The sequence below is a fragment of the Talpa occidentalis genome, unplaced genomic scaffold, assembly GCF_014898055.3.
Source record: "Talpa occidentalis isolate TD23 unplaced genomic scaffold, MPIMG_talOcc4v2.1 talOcc4.9, whole genome shotgun sequence".
Lineage (NCBI taxonomy): Eukaryota > Metazoa > Chordata > Mammalia > Eulipotyphla > Talpidae > Talpa > Talpa occidentalis.
In genome coordinates, this window is record NW_023605305.1 from 69,979,447 (window position 1) to 70,000,571 (window position 21,125).

Consider the following 21,125-nt stretch of genomic DNA (forward strand, 5'->3'; position numbering starts at 1 on the left):
CCTCCTGTTGATGTCTCAGGAGAAGCTCCAGTCAACATGCCCTAACTGAAGTCCCTATCTTCTGCCAATTCATCCTTGCACAACGGAAGGCATACCATCTCGCCACCTGGGAGAGATCCCTGATTTCATCTCTCTGTCCTGCCAACAGATCAGCAAAGTCTGCCACTTCTGCTTCCTCTAAAAATCTTCTGCCCTCGCCCCGCCATCAGTCATCTCTCCCTGGCTCAGGGTTTCCTGCCTCAAGTATCATGCCTCCAGGTGACCTTCCAGATTGTCACAATGTAATCTCAGAATACAGATCAGGCCAACTGCAGTCGTTGATTAAAGCCCTCCAGGGACTTCCCCTCACCTGTACGATCCAGTCAAAAGCTCTTGAACAGGGCCTGTGAGATCCTCACTGACCTCCACTATCTGTCCTACCTCACCCCTGTAGGCACTCAGGAAATCATGAGTGGCTGTGGAATGTGCCATGCCCACTGCCAGGAGGGCCCTGGAGTGTGAACTCATGCCCTACCACTCAGCTCCCAAGTCAGCCTCTTGGTACAGTCTTTTCCAGCAGCCCAGGCAGGACTGTGACCTCACCACAGGGCTGGTCACACACTAATGTGTTCGTCCAGTTTTGTGGCAGTCTTTCCACCAGACTGAGTTTCTCCAGGGTAAGAACGGAACTGTGTCACGCTCTGGCTCCCAGGATTTGCAGAAGTGTTTGTTGAATGAATAAGTAAGTGACTGACCGAAGCGAGTCCTGGGCTTTGAGGAATCCAGTCAGCGGCTTCTGAGGCCCAGACTCATTTTTCCTCCAATCATTGGTCCCAAGCTCCCTGACCCATTGATGCCTCCCAAACTCATTCAGACCTTCCCAGAGCAGTGAGCAGTGCTGAGGCCTTTGGCAGCCAGCACCATTCATGCCCCAGATGTGCTGGGGGTTGCGTGAGGGATTCCTTGGGGAGAAGTGGTAGAGCTGGGCTCCCCCTCACACCCACCTTCTTTTTCAGCTTGTGCCGGGCCCGCTTGGCGGCCCTGGCGCTGTTGGGGACTTTGGGCTCCGTGCTGTTGATGAATTCCAGCAGCTCATCCACATCTCGGTGGTCCACGGCGGGCTCCCCAGGGATCCCGCCCAGGGCGCCCCCCTTCATGGGCAGCTCCTCTTTCCGCCTGGTCAGCCTTGAGCGGAGCTTCTCCCGGATCTCGGTATAATTCCGACTCGTCGGGGCAGCGGGTGGCTGGGGGAGGGGGAGGTGCTGACATTACACCCTGGGCCTGGGAGGCCCGGAGCACTCCCACCCGCTGGCACCAAACGTGGTGAGGAGCTTGGCAACTGTTCTCTCTACCATAGCCACACAGACCAAATGGCTTTACCCTCAGCCAGGCCCTGAGCTGAGGCAGTGGTGGGTGGCAGGAGATGGTGGCACATGACAGTGGTGGGAGCACACTGACTCAGGAGCCAGAAAAGTAGGTTGGAGCCCGGGCTTTGTCACTTGGAAGCTGTATGACCTTGGGCAGGTCACTGAGTCTTTGCGAGCCTCAATTTTGTCATCTCTAAAATGAGGATAATCACCCCTAGCTCAAAGGTGACTAGCAATGTCATTACTTTCACTTCTTCTGTCCTCCACTGCGCTACCCTGGCCGGCAGCCCTTTCCTCTTCACCTTATGAGACTTCTGAACTGCTTTCTCCCCCTGTCCAGAGACAGCATGTACTCTGCTCTGAGCTCCTTCCTGGAGCCATCTGCGCTCATGGCCCGTCCCTTGGCTGGCTCTCACACTTGGGGGACTGAGAGCCTTTGCTTCCACTCTGCCTTCATCACGCACAAGCCTTTACTTCTCTGTGATTACACACGTATACTCATCAGAATCAGAGCTCTCTCTCTGCCATTTCCTTTCCTTTTGCCTAAGGAAAAAAAGTCAATCTTAAGAGAAACCACGAAAACAGCAAAGATAGCAAAATGTTGAAAAATCCCTACCTCACAAATGTGCTGTGAGGATCAAGCGAGTGGATGCAGGGGTGAGGACCTGCGGGTCCCAGTGTAGCTATTATGCCCGGAACAAAGGGGGCTCTGGGGAGAGCAGGGCACTCATCTGGCTCACCTGGGCCAGCCCCAGTCCTCTCTTGCCCAGACAGGCTCACTCACCGCATTGTGGCCGAAGAACTCACAGTAGCAGCAGTCACAGAACTTCCCATCTCGCTGGTGGGTGGAGGACGAGGTGCAGGAGCTGCGCTCTGAGCTGCTGTCCTCTTCCTCGCCCAGCCCCTCATCTGCCTCGCAGGGCTGGGGCAGCTGGCAGGCCAGGCCACTGTGTGTAAACTTGTGCCCCTTGCACCCGGGGTCCCTGCTGCCGGGGGAGAAAGACATGCCCAAAGGTGAGGGTGGGCAGTGTAGGGAGAGGCCACAGAGGAGCCTGGGAAAGAAGCCCCACTGTGACTATCCCTCGAAGGCTGAGGCATCAGGCAGGATCAGCACCTCTTACAGAACAGGGTGAACACCATCTCTGCCATCACTCAGGGCCCAGCTTTACAGTGATGATCTGTTTGCCTGTTTGTCTCTCAGATTGATGGTGCACTCCCCAAGAGTAGGGACAGTGCCACAGTAGCACACTGTGGCAGTGTGTGCTGCAGTGCCCACTACAGTGCTACTGTATGTTGTAGCACACAGCAGGTGCTTGGTTAGTAGGTACTGAATAGATGAATGGGCAGATGGCTACCTGGAACATCCAACAAGGTCAGTCTCCTTTCACTCTTGAAGGTTCTTATGTCAGTAAACTTACCTGTGGGCCACAGACTATGGGGAGCTACTGTGTAGGCCAGGAATTGTATTCAGCATGCACTTTCTAAATCCTGCCAAACAAGTGTGGCTCTCCCCACCTGGCAATGGAGCAGACTGAGGATCAGAGTGCCTAATCGATTTGTCCAAGGAGTGGCCAGGACCCTGCCCACATGTCTCTTTGTGTTAAGCGCCCCACTGCATTACTCTGCTTCTGTAGTCACAAAGCCCTGGAGCATCTTGTAATATATATGATTTCCCCAAAGCGAGGATGAGACATAGGCCTGAAAGGTTTGGAATTGGAGCCAGGGCCCTGGGCTGGGCATCAGCAGCTGGAGTGCCTGGGCTGGGGCCACAGCTAAGCAGTGGGAGCTGGGGGAATTAGGGAGGAGGCTCAGTCTCCATGGGGCAAGAGGTGGAAAAGGATAGGCAGGAACCATTACCACTGATGCTCAGAGAAGTTTAAGTCAAACTGACTATTCTTCATCTATTATATTAGCAAATTAAAATACCATATTCCTGAGAATATGGAGAAACAAGCATACTAATATTGGTGGTTACATCAAGTTGGACAACACTTTGGAAAGCAATTTTTCAATGTGAAATGCAAACTCTTCTCAAAAATGAAAACAAAACAAAAAACACCTTTAACAGAATTTTTCATTCTGAGGGATATATTCTAAGGAGAAAAACCCAAAAGAGGAAACATACTTTAGGCAAAGACATCTTTAGGGATATTTATAATGTTAAAATGTTGGAGTGACCCAAATGTTCAGCAATTGGAACAGAGTGAAGCACACTGTGGGGAACATTCTCTGGCCTTAAGGTCAAGGGAACAGAAGCGCACACAGGAACCTCATGAAGTGCAGGGCAGCGGGAAAACAGTACTGACACTACCACACCATGTGGGACAGACATGGGAGGAGAAAAGTGCAGTGGTTGTATGGGGAGGTGGGGTATTAGAAAGGGAACCCACAAATGTGCAATAAACACACACCTGATTTATAACACAAAAATATAGCAGCTGTCTTCTCCAAAATTTTTTATCTTTCAAATATATGTTAACATAACTTTTCTCTGAACTATGAGTTACTACTAGCTAATCTACCTTAACAATGTAATTCCTGAATCAAACAGACTTAGGTACAAAGATGCTTATCACAGCCTTGTCTATAATGGTAAAAAACCTGGAAATGTCTAAATGTTCAGCCAGTGCTGTTATACTATAAAACATAGTGGCCAGTAAAAAGTTTTCCAACAACTTTAACTAGGGAAATGATTATGATTATAAAGTTAAAAAAAATCACTACACAAAAGTGTAATAGGACAGAGATCAAATTATGTCATTTATCAATACATACGGAAACATCAAGAAGCTAACACTGCAGCGTTAGAAGTTTACCTTTAGATTGTGAGGGTATTTTCTTCTTTATACATTTCTAAATTGTTCTAAGTTAAAAAAAAATAACCACAACATTCTTTTATAATCAGAAAAACATAGTCTTCCCTTTAATTCCCACCCCAAAGGTACCAATGGCAAATTTTTAAAAACTCTACGTTCAAGTCAGCAGGGAGCTTGCCCTTCACGCTGCTTGCTTGCTCACCTGTGAGTGCTGGGGAGTTGCTGGGAGCTCGGTGGTGGCAGGAGAGGCCCACTGCAGTGCCCGCTGCAGTGCCCACTACAAGGGTGGCTGCACCCCGAGAATGGCGGAGGCATCTTCAGGAGCGGCATGCTGGTGGAGGGCAGGTGGGGGCTCTGACAGGCCCCTGGTGTGTGTGGGGCGGCAGCAGCGGCAACAGGGCACTCTGAAGCCTGGGCAGGGAAAGGTGCTGCTGGGGTGGTGGGCAGCAGGTGTGGGTGGGGTGGTGAGTCAAAAGATCCGGGGTGAGATGGGATCAATGATGCTGGCGGGGGGTGGTGGCCGGTGGGGCTGTTAGGCGGAGCAGTGAGGTCTGAGTGCCGGTGGTGCTCCGAGATGGGGAAAACCTCACCTGTGGATGGGGCGGGGAGAAAGGCATCAGAGTGGGCGCTGGGGTCCTGGGCAGGAAAGCCCAAGGGCTTCTTGCCACAGAGTCCTTCTGACTGACCAGATGGGACCAGCCTGGGCCTGGCCTCTCAGTGGGACCCTGAGCTTTTGGGAGAGCTCAGCAGCGCTTTGGGCTTGAGGTTTCTCTGGGGCAGCAGCTCCAGTACAGGCTGGAATGCAAGTCTGAGGGAGCGGGCACCAGCAATGCAGGCTTCCTGGAAGGCTACTCCTTGACTGGCATGAATGGGACCAGTGATCAGTCTTTCAAGGACCTGTATGTCACAGGTGTTCTCAGGCCCAGAGGAAGATCTGCTGAAGCCAATGGAGCAGCAGGCCAAGGGTCTGCCTCAGCCTTGTGGACAGAGCAGCCAGGTAAGCCAGGCTCTCAGGTGGCCCCGGGTTTCAGAGAAATGGGAAAATGCATTGATGACTGGCTCATGTACCAACCTAACTGGAATTATATACTACTCAGCTCTCACAATTCTGGGGCAGGATCTCTTTGAAGAATTTAGTCCCTCCCTTTAGAAGTAGTAATTTATATTTACATAGTACATCAATAAGTCAGTGTTTTTTCTCTGGGTTTAAGAAGGCTTGTATAGCTGTGGCCAGTAATCACAGCAGCACACACTGCCTCTCTCCTGACGAAGATGAAGCCACTAGGCCTTCTGTGCCGCAGCAAGGGTGGTCAGGTGTTAGGTAATCTAGGTTCTAGTTCCTTAAGGGCCCTCCCAGACTCCACTTTCTATTCAGTCAGAACTCACCAAGTCCCCTCCTGGAGCCAAAGGGAACAGCCAGGAGAGCAAGTGATAGCGATAGCTCACAGTCATGGGGAAAGGAATCCCACAGGGACAGTCAAGGACTACTCACATTCCCTCTGCCACCATCACAACAGCTCCCCTTTTACTTATTTTAGCAGCTGATTTCCTGGTGTGTCTGAACAAAGTGGCAAGGAAAACAACAGCTTTCTACGGTTGTGGGGCCCAGCTCTCCCCACGCTTGGAGACTCACCAGGGATGGTGGGAGGACTCCCGAGCGAGCTGCCTGACACAGCTCCACTGGAGTGTGGGGAGTTCCAGAGGCCCGAGAGCTTATGTGCTGACAGGAAGGAGCTGGGATCCCAGTCCCCTGAGTTCCCATGGCAGGAGGAGGAAGATGAGGACGATGAAGAGGACGATGAAGAGGAGTGGGAGTCACCCCCACAAGACTGTGATTTGCAGGATGTGTGTGACAAGGAGATCTGGAGAAGGGGGGAGAAAAAAGTTCATCGGAAAACAGCAGACACAAGAGCGGCCCCTTTGCTGTCTAAGCTTACCCAGGAGCACTTCCTCCTTTAGGCCCCATGCAAAGGCCTAACCACAGGCCCCACAATTCCAGGAATAGGCCAATGCAGGCCAGGCTCTGCCTTCACTGGGCTAGCAGTGGGGCTCCTGGCGAAGTGTGTGGATACTGGTGGGAGAGACTCTGGTAGGGGGAGCAGCTACCTGTCAATTGTGGGCCTTTCAGGAGTCCTCAGAGCTGCCAAGGAGAAGAAGGGCCTCCAAGGCAGGACTGCTGAGGCTAAACTGATCCTACATAAAAGAGAAGGTCAAGAGGGGAATGACAGACAAGGGAAGTCTGACTGCTGTGATTCAGGAAATGGCAGACTCAGTGCCCAGACATCCCGGAGGCTAGCTAACCGAGGCACACTGCAGACCCTCAGACCAACCTTTGTCTTCCACACCACTCTGGCTGGTACTTCAAGCTGCCACAGAATTGAAGGCAGCATGACCACAAGGAAGGGGCAGGATTGAGCTCCACCAGAACCTATAAGCGTGCCTTCAGACTCTGCTCAGGGGTCAGGTGGGCTGCTGGTAGCCCCTCTTTTCTGCCCACCTCCATTAACCCAAGCTGCTAATGCTGTGTGGATGCAGCCCAGCAGCCAGTCATCACCTGGGCACAGGGCAACCCGAGTTGAGCCACCTGAGAGGATGGGTAAGGAATAGTTTAATGGTCTGCCTTCCCTGTGCAGGCAGCCCTCCTGCATTCGGGGATCCTGCTGCTCAGCGGTTACCTACCGCCACTGCATGTTCTCGACCTGTCTGCCTTTCATCTTCCTCCATGCTCTTTCGGCAACTCTGGCAGACCCATAGAGGCATCTCGCCTAGGAGATTCTTGACGAGCTTTGGCATGAAGTCAGGGGGCAGCTTCTCACCCTGCAACACCAGTCCGTTTTGGGAAGGGCCTTCTTCCCAGCCTTTGCGTTCCCGATGACACAGCAGGCAGCAAGTCTGCACAGACTGGCTGGAGGTGGGGGGAACCTGTCCAACAGACAGAAACAGGGTTTCCCAGGAGGGGAAAGGCTCTGCTTAGAAATAGTATCAACAATGCCAATAATGTCACTTATTACGTACCAGGCACTGGGTTAGGCACTTTATATACATAATTTTAGTCCTTGTAACAGCTCTGCAAACTAGGTGTTATTATTCCCACTTTTTTTAAGATGAAGAAACAGATTTCAAGAAGTTAAGTAAGCTGGTCAAAGTTATAGAGTTAGTGAGTGGCTGAACTAGGATTTGAACTCTGGTGAGGCTGATAGCAAAGCTCATGCTCAAATGCCCTAATGCCCCAATGTCCCCAAATCTTGAAGGTTAAAGAGAAGATGGCCCTTCCTTCTCTCGCATGGCTGGGAGAGACCATAATTCTTAGGCTGTCCGTGTAGCTGACAGACCAATCCTCCTCTAAAAGGAAAGAATACGTTCAGTTATTGCAGTGTGTGAGAGAACATGTGGGTTTTCCCAAGCTGCACAATTCCATTAGGATCAGCAGCATTTTAGAGAAAGGGTTTGCACAGCATCAACTCAACTGAATTGGAGGGATGATAAGGCAGGAAAGTGCTTCTGAGAGGTAGTGAGGTGTAGTGACAAGAACCTGAACTCTGGGGTCAGACCAACAAGCATTTCAATCCCCGCCTGACCATATTTGCTGGGTGACATTGAGCGAGTTATTTAACTTCCTGAGGTCTGATTTCCTACCTACCTTGCAGAGTTGTATGAGGCTCAGTGCATAAACAGGGAAAGTGCCTAGCCCTGTGCATGCCCATACCATAGGCCCAATACAAAGTAATTACTATTCGGACTTTTTCTCCCTTCTAGGACAAACTTGACTTAGAAATATAAATCTATAGATTTCCTAACACACTGACCCTAATTCATGACCTTCTTATAGCCTGCAAAACTTGGTAGTCCCCACTTACTCTGACACTGGGCTAGGTCATGTCACTTTCTTTGGCCAATGGGATCTTAGCAAACATGCTGCCAGCAGAAGCTTGAAAAGTGTGTATGCATTTCTGCTTGCTTCCTTGCATGGCTGGTCTTGTTTGCTCTTGCACCTCTGCTGTGCCATGAGAGCACGACCAGGCTAGTTGCTGAAGTGACGTGAGATGTGTGGAGAAGTGCATTTTCCCAGGTGACTGGCCAGTGGATCAGATATATGTGTGAGCCCAGATGAGTTCAGTCAAGCTGGCCCCATTAGCAGAAACCCCCAATCAACCCATGAAGTCATGAGAAATAATAAATGGTGTAGTTTGTTTGAAGCAACTAAGTTTTGGGGTGGTTTGTTACATGCAATAGTTAACTGTTGTACCTTCCAAACTTACCTACCACTAGGTAACAGGTATTTGCAGACACCTAAGAAAGGAATAAGGGTATCATCCTCATCCTCCCAATAAAATAAATGCCATCATCTTCCTGGAATAAAACCATTATCAGGGTATCCTTAAACCCTTAAATATCAGGGTATCCTTAAATTGTAATGTTACAAGTATAATGACCTGGGTCCCTGGTTTCTAGAAAAAGAAAGGAACAAAACAGCTGCATCAGGAGCAGAATGAAACATTTGGGGAAGTATAAGGACCTGGGAAAAAGAGTACCAGAGAGAAATCCTACATATGGAACTAGTGTGAGACACTGTCAAGGGAACATTTCTGTGAACAAGGCAGTTGCTTAATGGCAACTGTAAAAGGATATAGCCTTCTGACCTGGGTGGCAAGTATCCAGGGGTGGAAGTTAAGGCAATGGAGACCTTTTTTGAGAAGTGTACCCAGGAAACTCCACAGTTACAAAGTGCCATGGTAACACATGCAAGAGGTGAGGCTAACACCCAAGTCATTCTCCTGTGAGAAATATGATGGTGATCATATTCTTAAGGCAAATAGCAGGACATGTAATTTTATTATAATAATTTCATTTCATTTGGGTGATAGAGTCTAAAGTTGTTACATAAGATGAAAATCTTGTATGAGTCAAACTATTCTTGAAATTCTTCATGTAGCTGGTGAAGTACAACACACCTGGTTTTGTAGGGACGATCAAGAATTCAAATGTATAATGGATACCAAATGTATAATGGATACGACAATGTGTAATAATGTCTCTTCTATTTTCTTTTGAAAGTAAATACAGAAAATTGTTATAAGTTAAATGTGTGATCAAGGTGACTGTATTTAGTGTCAAAGTACTAGTGAGGTATGGTAGAAACAACACTGGCTTTGGCATTAAACCTGGGCCTCCATTATTTACCAGCTGTGTGATGCAAGTTCTACTTACTCTGTCTCCATCTATAAGGCGGAATGAAGTCCTAACTTGTAGGGTCAGCTATGAGCATTAAATATGATAAAGTACCTAGTCTAGGGTCAGGCACATAAGCATACTGCTCAACACAGGTGCTAATTATGAACATGATGAGAGCAATTAAATCAGGACTAGACCATATGGTCACTATATTTTATAATGTCTCATATGCAATGAGTCTAAGGTGACTCTGAGACATTTTAAGCTCTACACTCAACCTCATGAAGCATTCCCTCAGTTCCCCAAATACTCTCTACAATTTCCTACTTTGTGCCTTTGTTAAAGGGGATCTCTGCTTAAAGCCCCAGCTGAAATCCAACCTCATCCAGGCTTTCTTAGAGTTCCCCAGTAATTCACCTCTCCCTCCTATCCATATCTCCACAGTACTCCGCGTCTCTCACTTAATTTATTTACTTGCCTCTTCTGTCCCTTCTAGAAGGTTCTGCTCCCAAAAGGCAAGCACCATGCCTGAGCCTTGTCTGGATCCTTCATGGTGCAGCACAGGATCTAGGCTCAGCTGTGCATATAGTAGCTAAGTCAGACTTGTTAAGCGTCCCCAAGGCAATACAGCTGGCAGGCAGCTTGGTGAGACACTCTTGAAATTATTGCTTCCCACAGAGAAAGCACTACTCCCCACCCTAATCCTCTACCTGAATGGTTTGTCTGGAGTGTGGCGGAGTAGAAGACTATTCCTTGGGGATTACACTGAGAAGCCCTTTTTCAAGGAAATAATATGCCTCTCCCTAGAGCCAAATTGGTCCACATAATAAATGAGATTAGCTATCAGTGGAAGTGAATTTACAGGACAAGCTGTCTCTCCAGTTAAAGGAAAGCACAGGGTCTGGAAAGCTAATTACGTCCTCACTGAAGCTGGCATACCACCTACATTGCTAAGGTTGCACAGAGGATTACATGACATCAGAAATGCAAAACACTTAGCTCAATGGATCCATGCTGCAGGCGCTCCATCTATTATCTAGGCCCTTTGGTTGTTCTGTTTTTAATAAGTCTAACATGGAGACTAGTTTATCTATTATGTCAAGTTCTTTCTAGGTCCAGTTATGGAGTCACTCCTAGAGCTGTCATAATCTTAAGCCTTGTCACTTGACCTCAGGTGCAAAACCCATCGAGGCCGTGGGGCTTTTCTCCCTGCTATTTTCATCTCTACTTTTACTGTGAGTGGATGATGAGAATCCCAAGCCCTGGAGATGTTATATTCAGGAGGTACTATACCTGTTTCTCTACATTTTTGCTTTAGCAAACAAAAGTTCTTGATTCAGAATTCCCTTTGACTGGCAAACCCCTGACATTTTCCAAATTCCTGGCAATCATGACCCCTCATGCCCTGGTTTTCAGCTAGGTGCTCCTCGCAAGCTATATTTTAACACCCAGTATACTATTCTCACACAAAGAATATGATTTTAATAAATGTTTCTCAAAAAATGAAACATCCAATCACTTCACCATAAAGGCTGGTGGAACTGATTCCTATACTGGACAACAATTAATTATTCCTTCTCATCTCAGTTTAAATTTCAGTTTCTCCAGATACAGGCCAAATCTTAGGCAAGAGACAAGAGAAGAGGAAGGAAAGGTTCTAGTGATTCACTTGATTTTGTGTCTGTTCAAAAAAGCATCCAAATTACTTTGGCTTCACTCTGAGCAAAACCGGAATCTCTGCAGAGCATGGAGTTATTCACACAGGGGACCCATGTTGTAGCACGCAAGGAGCCAGATGAACCCTCGACTGGGCCACTCCCACCCCAGAAGGATGGCATGTGCAACAGCTAAAACCTGTATCTGCTCCCCTATCAGACCAGACCCAATACTCTACTGTCTTGGCCTGAGAAGTATCAAGCTAGGGCATTTTAGATTTTCCTCAATAAAAAAGAGTAAAATCAAAGGGGAAGCCTTTTTGCATGGAACACCTTTTTACTTGAAAGAATGAACTGACAAACTATGGTTATTTGGACTTGAGTACTGGCAGACATTTTCCTCAAAAAAAAAAAAAGAACAAAATGAGCTCCAGGGAAAACTACATTTTATTGTGACCCGTGATCAAGCCAAAGCTTTCAAGGAAAAATCAGAATTTTGGAAAACTTGTATCCACCACCAGCTTCCCAATATTTCAAAACCTGATGATGAAATTAGTGGTGATGTAAACAAATGTTATCTTTTAATATTATAGAATAAAATGGGAAAACATTTGAAAGACCTACATAACTCTGAAGCTTATGTCCAAAGCACAAAATTACAGAATTATGTGTTGGTAAAAAATTCATTCAAAGTGTTAGAAGGACCAACAGATTTTAATATAAAACAAGGACAAAGACTTCATGATAGGGTCCTAGATTCCATATTGCAAAGAAGAATATCAACAATCTTGATATCAACAATATTAAAATATTCCTCCCTTTTCCAACAATGGCTCTATGTGAGGCTAGGTTTTTTAATATACTTCAACCAAAATAATGTATTGCAATAGAGACACATATATGAAAATCCAGCTTTTTTCGATTAAGTTAGATATAAAGAAATTTATAAATGAAAACGAGACCATCCTATTTTTTGTTTGTTTTGGAAAAAAAATCATTTCATTAAAAATTGTTATTTATGGGCCTTCCCGGTGGCACAGCGGTTGAGCGCTGGGTTGCGAAGCTGCCCGCAGCCTCTGCAGCGCCAGTTCGATCCCCAGCTGCTCCCCGGCCACCGGAGGAGGATCCTGCATGGCGCGCAGACCTCTCCTGCCGCCCGCTGCTCCCCTCAGCAGTGTACTTCGGTCCTTCTGCCTGCTCTGCTCCCTGCTCTGGCTCTGGTGAATTCTCTCACCCTCCCGTGCTTCTGACTGTACCCAGTGCTTGTATGTATGTATGTATGTATAAATCAATCAATCAACCAATCAATAAATCTTTAAAAAAAATTGTTATTTATGTTAATATCTTAGGCTGAGTAGTTATTCTCAAATAAACTAGTAACTAGATATTTTTAAACTTTCTCAGCTTTAATACTTAAGTTGGTAAATATCAAGCTTTTTTGGGTTCTTGCAAAAATTTTTTAGGAATGTGAAAGTGCTCCAAGACCAACTACTTTGAGAACTGCTGCTGTAAGCCATCTAACAGTGCTGATCACTCAATGTGTACACGGTAAGCAAAGGTGATTATTAACATTGACACAGTCCATGGCTATCTGGCGGGCTTTTTGGGGGAATCAGACTTTCTGCCCACATGGCTTGAGAACTGCCAGGGAATAAACCGGGTTACCAGACCAGGCAGCTGTCAAGCACTGCTCTGAAATGGGATCTAATTCCCAGCACTAAACCTGCTCTCATTCCGCTCATGGATTCCTTTTACACCCAAGAATTTGGGTATGTCTGTAGAGGACTCCCCCAAGACACATGCTTGCATCTACCAAGCAGCCCTAAAAAAGCCTCCAAATTCTATTCTGAAGTGGCTCAGTGAAGCACCACTCTATTCTCGAGACATCCAACTCTAAGAGCCTCCATGTCACCAAGGTAGGCAGAGGACAACAATTCCCTGCCAGAGTAGAGAAAATGAGTCATCCCCAGCCTGGAAAGACTCATCAGCTGTCATCGCCACTCCCTCTTCCATTCACTCATTCACTCCTTCATCAACAAACATTCTCAGAGCCTTGCCTGGTGCCAACCACTGTGCCAACCAAGTGCTGGCAAACAAACAATAGATTTCCTGCCCAAGAAGACATGCTTAAAACAGGCAGGTCATGCATGGGGCTATCCATGCCCCCACACTCCCAGGATGCCTCACAGTCATTTCGGAGAATCGAGCAGTGAATACGCGGACTGAAAACCACCAACCAGATCCTCTCCTGACTGTAACCTTTCTGTTGTCTTCTTGAATACCTCTCCAGTCTGAGGAACTGTTTGTTCCTTTAGCTTCTTTCCTACTTTGCTCTTTCATCTCTAGCCTCCCTCCTGGTTAAGGTCATTCCCCTGGCCCCCTCTGGTCCTGGCATTTGTGACCTGGCCCAGATAACTCCTGCAGGCTCCCTCTCCACACTAATACCTGAGAACCTGAGATTCTCTTCATACTGTTCCACAGATACTCCTTGCTCCTTGAACCTCAGCTCTGCTGCTTGGCAAACTCCTAATCATTATCTAAGATCCCGGTTAAAGGGTGCTGAAGCTTTTGCCAGACGAGGCTGAGCAGATGTCATTTTTTTAATTTAGTACAGCACCTATCATTTGTAACAGTGTCTGTCTGCTCCCAAATACCCAGTACGAGAGCTCTTTGGGTCAGGGAATGAAACTTGGTCATTTAAGTGTGCCCACGAACCTAGGCCTGTCTTGGGGCGGGCACACAGTGGGCATTCATTTCATAAACGAAAGAATGCCAATCTGGCTCTTGTCTCAGCTGCTCTCCACAAAGGACAGAATCTAAAACACAGCTGTTTTAGACACGCTATGTTGAAGGCATGGCCGCTTCACTCCAAACCACTGATGGGAGGGAATCAGTGCTGAGAATCTCAGACCATTCTAACACTGGCAAATCAGAGTTGCAGTGAATTCTTACAGAGCTGATGTAACTATACCTCAGTGCTCTGCAGTTTTCACCTGAACTCCCACTCAGGCAGTTGGCTCAGGTCCTCCCAGGAGGCAAGACATTTGTTTCATACCACAAAGTCTGTTGCAGGAGAATTTTCTCTGCTTGTACAAGCTGAGTCAAGAACAGGGCAATGAGTGTCTCTGACCCCAGTGGCCCTCTACCCCTGCAAGGGTAATTCATCTGTAGAACCTGCAATCAGCTACAGGAAGGTCTAAGGTGCTACTTATTAAGCAGGAACTACATGCAAAACTCCCACCCTACTACTCTGTAACCCCAGCACAGAATTCTCATGTGTGGGAAGAGTATAAACTTTGAGGACAGACTGTTGTGGGTTCAAATCCCAGTTCTGCCATTTTCAGTATGATCTTAGATTATTACTCAATTTCTTTGAGACTTAATCTCCTCATTTATGAAATGAGAATAAAACCATAGTTCACAGAGTTGTGAGGACAGAAGGAAATAAATTATGTAAAGTACCTGGCCTGGGCCTGGCACACAGTAGGTGCTCAATACCCGTTAGTTTCTTTCCTCTTCTGTCCTGGAAGAAATGACAGGGAAACTTACTAAGTGAGACTTGCCCAATCCAGCGTTATACTTGAAGCACAGGATCGAGGACTAGACAGGTGACCTTCAAGGCCTCTTTGAGGCCTCCCCTCCACCACCCAGTTCATGTTCTCTGACTCAATGTCCTATAAGAACCTTCACTGTTTCCAGCCCCTTATTTCTTATCTTCCCTTTTCAGAGCAGATAAAGAAATCTGTTTCAGAATGGAGGGTGAAACCAAGGCATCTGGAGAGTTAACAGCCTTGGGTAGGGAATAAAGGAGAGGTAGCTTGTAGGGCTGCAGCCTGGAGTTTGAAGCATTGAGGGTGGAGCGTGGGCACAGAACCGAAGGATGCAAACACTGGCCTTTCTGGGGATGTACATTTGCCTCTTCTCAGTCCTGTTCTGCACTGCACATTCTGCCACAAAGAACCATTAAATCTCCCACAAAGAATGAATGTTCCCCCAAAGCATAAGCACTCACCCTATTACTCTGCCCCCTCTTTTTTAGGATCAGTTTGGCTGTTAATCCTCCCAAACCCACAGGCAGATGGCCTGTGCTTTGGTCTGGGATGCACTAATATATCCCATGATTCATTATATTCAAATCATTCAGCAGAGGTGGAACACACAGTAGGCAGGAGAAAGCATTTTGATACACGGGGGAAGATTAACAGTTGGACAATCTCATTAATAGGGCAACAACTGGAGAACTGGGGAAAGTTTGTTTTGCTTCTTTTTAAACCAAGGCTGTTTCTATTCCTACTTATGGAAATGCTCCCCTTGCCTCTCTGGGAAAGCACCATCATTCATTGAAAACTATCCTAGGTCTCTGCAAAGAGCCCAACAGCACCTTCAATTTAACAGTTACCAGACCTAGTCACACATCAGAATCACGTGGGGGCAATCAATATCAATAGATTCTTGGGTTCCAGACCGAGAGACTCTGGCTCTGTAGGCTTGGGACAGCTTCAGCAAAGCAGAGGGAAACCGATGATCAGTTAGGCTGGGGTGAGGGAGAGAAGGAATCAAGCTAACACAGTTGCCTTTCCGCACTTAGAAGTACTTCCTCCCATGCTATCAGTGAATTTACCCGAGTACATCATGTTCACTGCCCTACTGATGTCCTTTCATTGACTACAGGATAAAGCCTAAACCTCTTGGTGAGGTTTTCAAGAACCCTCCTAGTGTCTCCAGCCTGATTTCTTGCCACTCTCCCATGTATTGGATGGTTCAAGCCACTGGGTCTTGGTCTGTGCTGCTTTCTTTGAAGCCGCAGCTCTGAGAAGCTTTTTCTAGACTATCGTGTGTGCATCCTTAGCAACAAGTATCTACATTAATCAGAGCTACCACTTGTGCTAAGTGCCTGACATGCAGCAGTTGTGGCCCTAATGTGAGCCTGATGTCATTGTCATTTTATATTGGTGAAAACAAACCAGAGGTTGAAACACTTCCAAAGGCTTTGGACCAGATCTAAGTGCTCTTCTAGCCTTGCTACAACAACTGTATACAAGTTCCCCAGACCATGAGTTTCTTGTGGGGAGGGACTATGTTTGATTCACTTCTGCATTCCCAGCTAGACCAGGGCCTGGCACAGATTGTGCCCATTTGCGTTTGCAGAATAAATGAATGCTAGGTCAGGTGAGAGAAAGAGTGGGTACAGTGTGTGTGCAATGGGCCTAAGTGAGTAAATGACTGGCCCAAAAGTGGGGGCAGGTAAGGACAAAATGGTAGAAACTTAACCCGTTATAATTTAACAGTCATTTACTAAGCACATAAGGACCCTGCATAATAAATACCCCAGAAATAATTTAAACTTAGCTCTTGCTCTCAAAAATTCTAGGTTCAGTAATTAAAGGTGTTAGGATTTAACAGTCCATCTGATAGCAAGCATTAAGTTTGTGGCTCTCGGGGTTTTAAGGAAATTAACATCTTCAAATTCTTGCAGTTGTCATTTCCTTTGAAGATCTGGCATTTCTATATAGTGAATCTCCACAGGCTTACAAAATATGAACCAGAAGTGGCAGGGATCCCTCAACATCATTTCCTCCTACCTACAATGAAAGTGGTCATGCTAGACAGGCAGTCATCCTAGGGGTGGTCCCTGTGTAGAGGGGCTAGCTTATTCACACGTGTGCCCTGAATCAAGGTCCTGCCATAGAGGCTATCATGTGTGCTGAGTGGATAAAACATAATGAGATGGTTTTAATAAAGATACTGACTGATCCTCTGCTCCAGTTCCTTGAGGGAGCAGGTTTACCTCTGAGCCATTGGGGAATCAGGTCTCTAGAGACCCTTTAACTAGGTAGGGCAAAGTCCCAGAGGGATGCTATACAGCGATCAGAAATATGAAGAACAGGATGAGTTCAACCCCCACCAACTTCTGATTTCGTCTCTCTCTCTCCTGGGGCATACTGAGCGTGTATCTGCATTACAAGTGGAGTGGTCTGAGAGAACTGAAGAGTCAGCAGAGCTGGCAGGTGAGAATACCCAGGCTTCGGACGGCCATCTGGCACAGTTTCTGCCACATACCACCTCCGACTCTTGTGCTAGGAGCTTCTGTGTACTAGGTGCTGTGTAGGTTGCTCCACATTCTATTGAGAAGTTGCCCGTGAAGCTTAGGGGAAGAAACATGTCCAGATCACAAAGCTAGGAGGAGACTGAGCTCAGAGTTCACCCCAAATCTGTTATCACTAAGCACAATTTCTCACAGTCTCCTTCAACGGCTTTAGATGTTTTTCCCCTTTCCTAATAAGGCAGTAACTGTACTAGGTCTTCTTGTGAGGTGAAAGAGGACTTGGGTTCCCAGTGAAGAGATCAGTGTAGTTTAGTAGCCTGAATCAATCGGAAATACAGCAGTCCTTCTTTACATGAGATTTCACTTTCATGGTCAACTGTGGCCTGAAAATATTACCTGCAATAAGGTGTTTTGAGAGAGAATATTCACAAAGCTTTTTATTACAGTATACTGTTATAATTGTTCTACTTTCATTACAGTTATTGTTATCCCCTTATTGTGCCTAAATTATAAACAAAAGCTTTATCAGAGGTATGTATATATTAAAAACATAGTGTATATGGGATTCTGTACATTAGTTTCAGACAATCACTGAGGATTTTGGACCATAACCTTCGTGAATAAAGGGGGACTATAATAAGGACTTCTGGGATACTGATTAAGCTCAAGATCCTAAAATGAAAAGTGTACAGGTTATGCAAATGAGTTATGGGGTGGAATGGAATCACAGTGGCCATACAGTCCTAGTTACTTACACAGGGCAGGGGCCACTTAGAGACTGCAGATCACACCCTATGGAAATGTAGGCCCTTTAGAGTTTGTGGGAAACATTTCAATTATTTAAAATACTAGGTCAAATCAAAACAAAAAGACAGAAACAAAGCAATCTGTGAGTTAGGATATTAGAATTCACATTCATGCCCGTGAACCGGAAATGGTATTTGCTACCTTTGGCGTCAGCTGGGCAAGTGACCCTGTGTTTCACCTTCCTTGCCCATTTTGAGTACATATAAGAAAGGGTTCTTGTAAGTGGTGGTGGAAGCCAGCGGTCCTCACCAAAGGCATGTCTGTGGGCAGAGCAATGACTGACCCCAACCGTTTAAGCAGGGCCTTTCCATCAGTGCACAAAGGTCTACTTCTGGCATGGAGAACCCCCTGCCCAGCAAAAAAGTGAGGCACAATCAGAACATAGTTTGTCAATTTGTTTCCCCTCTTGTGGGGGGTAGTAAAAATATGCTTTGTTAAAGTACACAAGAATGTCAGTTTTCTTTTTTTTAGGGGAGGGGGAGGGCTGAGACCTATAATGGGCAAACGTTTGGTTACTCTAAGTTTCTGTTTCATCATTTGACAAATGGGATAGCAGTATTTATAACCTTTCAGTTCATTCATTACTCTCCAGACATAGGGGTACAATGGTGACAGACATGGTTCCCACACTCTCAGAGTTTATGTAGCAAAAGTGAACTCATAATCATACCAATAGTTAACTCATCACATCTGTGCTAAATGCTTAGAATATAGAGGGGGTAGGAAGATTAGAAGTAAGGAATATAAAGTGCCTGGCTTGAATATGAATGCATGAATTAGCAAGTCAAGCACTGGAGTAGGCAAGAACATGGTTAGGAACCTACCCTACTGATGAAGCTTATAGTTCTTAGGTACTTAGTTGCATTCTAAATAAATACTAAATGGTTAAGCCATCACCCAAACTTCTTGGCCATGAATACTATAGGTTGGCCAAGTGGTGAGATTCTAGAGTACTGCATGGTATGAAAAGGGAGGAGAGAAAATAACAACAGGTCCCTGGCTCTCCCATCCCCCACCCTACCCTTTTGGATAACAGTACTCCCAATGGGGCCCAGAAAAGGCTAGAGGGGGAAGCAGCTTCATAGCTGGAAGTCAGGCCAGGCATGAGTGGGGTTCAACCTGGGGAGCTGCATCCTTTGGAACTAGTGTCAGCCCAGGGTAGAGGGTGGGGGTGAAGGTAGGACTTCTGATAGTAGGTACAGACATTTTCATTATTACCTAATGAAATTCTTTTTAACAAAGATCTTAAACAGATCTTCTTGTGATATGAGACACAAAGGAAACCAACATCAAAAGTGGGTTACAATAAGGACAGGTTCTCAACCAACTCATTCTTTCTCTTATTCACCTGGTTATTTCTACTCTTTGTCAGCAAAGCCCATGGCTATGCATGGAGGAGCATAGATATATAACACAGTCTGTTTCTATGCACCTATGGCGTTCACAGTCCAGTGTGGGGAACAGAGACATTAATAAGAATGTCTTATTGAAGAATGGGAAGTGCTGCCAGAGGGGAGCACAGGGGACTGTGGGCACAGCAGGGGCACCTGACAACGGGGACGTGAGGGAAAGCTTTCTGGATGTGAGGGAAGGCTTTCTGGGAATGGTACCCCAAATGGCAACCCCACTCACATGCACAATTCCAGAGATTCTACTAGAAGGCTGTCAAGAGCCATGCCTTCTGGCTGCACCAGCCTCCCAGAGTCCCCTGCTGCCCGATGCAGTGTCTGCAGAGCCAAACGCATCTTCCGCCACGCCTCATCCTCATCCGGCGCTGCATCCGACCCTCCAAGACTCCTGCAGGAGCCTGCCTTCCTTGGCAGGCTCAGCCAAAAAACCAACTCAAAACTCTTTTGTCAGAGCAAGCTTAGGGCGAGCCACCCAGCCCCAGGTGCCACAACCCTCCCGGAGCAACTGTGGCTCATGCCACCCCAGCCTCTCAGTTAACACTGGGAGGGTACCTCCCATCATCTCTTTTGCTCAAAAGAAAGTGACCTTCTTCCAGGTGGCAAACTGGAAGCTTTGGAGGTCCTCTTACTGCTCACTTAGAGCAAGAATCACCAAACCCAGGGGGTTTAAGGGTTGGGGTGGCCGTCTAGTGGGCCAGGGGTATCGAGGGGAGAAAAAACTGGCTTTTCTGGGCGCCCACCCAGTGTGACAGCCCCACCGAAGAGTCTTTTGGACAGCCTGGCTGTCTGCTTCAGCTACTCTGCTGGGCAAAGGAGAGGCGGGAGGCCCCAAGAGACTATGCTGGGGGCACAGCTGCTGAGGGGGCAGTGGCTGCAGGCAGTGAGGGGAAGGGGTGGAGCCGCTGGCGGTGGGGTGGGGGGAACGGGAAAAGAGGGGGCAGTCTTCCAGGTCCCAACGCCCTGAGATGGCTTGTGGGTGGTAGAAGGGGGGTGAAGGGCAGAGAGCTGAGCTATGGTCTCAAGATCAGAGCCCGGGTCCCAGTGTGGGTGCAGGACCAGAACGTTTAGCTTTTGCTCCAGCCCGAGGGGGCGGAGAGAAGGCAGCAGCCTGGTCTCGGGAGGACTGGACCGGCCGTGTCCAGGCTTTGAAGGGGTCCAGCTCCATTCCCTCCTCGGAGGGTGGGGGAAAAAACCCCATCCCCAAGCCCTCCCGGCCCCGCTCCGGGGAGGTGAAAGCTCCCTAGCAGCCGGAGTCGCCACGCTCGCTCCTACCTGCGGACCGGGCGCCAGACCGGGCTCGTCCTCCTCCCTAGGGCCGTCGCGGTCGGGTTCCGCCGGCGCCTCCGGGGGCCCAGCACCCGCTCCCGCTTCCAGGCTCGGCGGCGGCGGGGGCTCGGGCGCCTGGGGCTTTTGCGGCCCAGCGACCCGCGCCCGCTCGCGCCGGCCCGCGCCGCCGCTCGGCCTGCTCCGCCTCCGAGTCATGCTGCTGCTCGCTCCACTCGCGCCGCCGCCGCCGCTCCCCTCGCAGGACAACAGCCAATATGGCGGCGCCCGGCACCCCCTCCACCACTGCCAGCAGGTCAGAGGGCACGCGGAGTCCGCGCCGCCGCACTAGCCCCCGAGGCTGCCCGCGCCATTTTGAATAAGGTCACCCCCCGGAGTTCCGTGGGAGAAGAATCTGGGGAGGAGACGCCCCTCCCTACGGCTGACCGAAGAGTAGAGAGCTGAGCTTTGGGGGAGGGGGGGAGATGGAGGTGGAGGGAGGATAGGGAGTGGAGGGGGGATGGAGGAGGAGGGGGCATGAGGGTGGAGGGGGGATGGGGGTGGAGGGGACTGGGGGTAGAGGGGGGATGAGGGTGGCGGGGGACTGGGGA

The 21,125-nt window shown here is 48.0% G+C and overlaps 1 protein-coding gene across 4 annotated transcripts in view; it reads right to left on the minus strand.

The window, feature by feature from the left end:
• FAM193B (family with sequence similarity 193 member B) overlaps positions 1 to 20,733 on the minus strand; it is a 32,684-nt gene extending 11,951 nt beyond the window's left edge. Inside the window, exons 1-6 of one of the 4 annotated variants that reach the window (XM_037501087.1) lie at positions 20,524 to 20,733; positions 6,842 to 7,084; positions 5,796 to 6,024; positions 4,365 to 4,752; positions 2,131 to 2,332; positions 984 to 1,223 (exon numbers count right to left, since the gene is read on the minus strand). In XM_037501087.1, coding sequence (XP_037356984.1) covers positions 984 to 1,223; positions 2,131 to 2,332; positions 4,365 to 4,752; positions 5,796 to 6,024; positions 6,842 to 7,084; positions 20,524 to 20,733 — 1,512 coding nt within the window. Of the gene's footprint in view, positions 1 to 983; positions 1,224 to 2,130; positions 2,333 to 4,364; positions 4,753 to 5,795; positions 6,025 to 6,841; positions 7,085 to 14,451; positions 14,485 to 19,474; positions 19,504 to 20,523 lie in introns of those variants that run through there. The other 3 variants (XM_037501089.2, XM_054691303.1, XM_037501088.1) reach the window with 3 other exon arrangements.
• Positions 20,734 to 21,125: the final 392 nt, after the last annotated feature.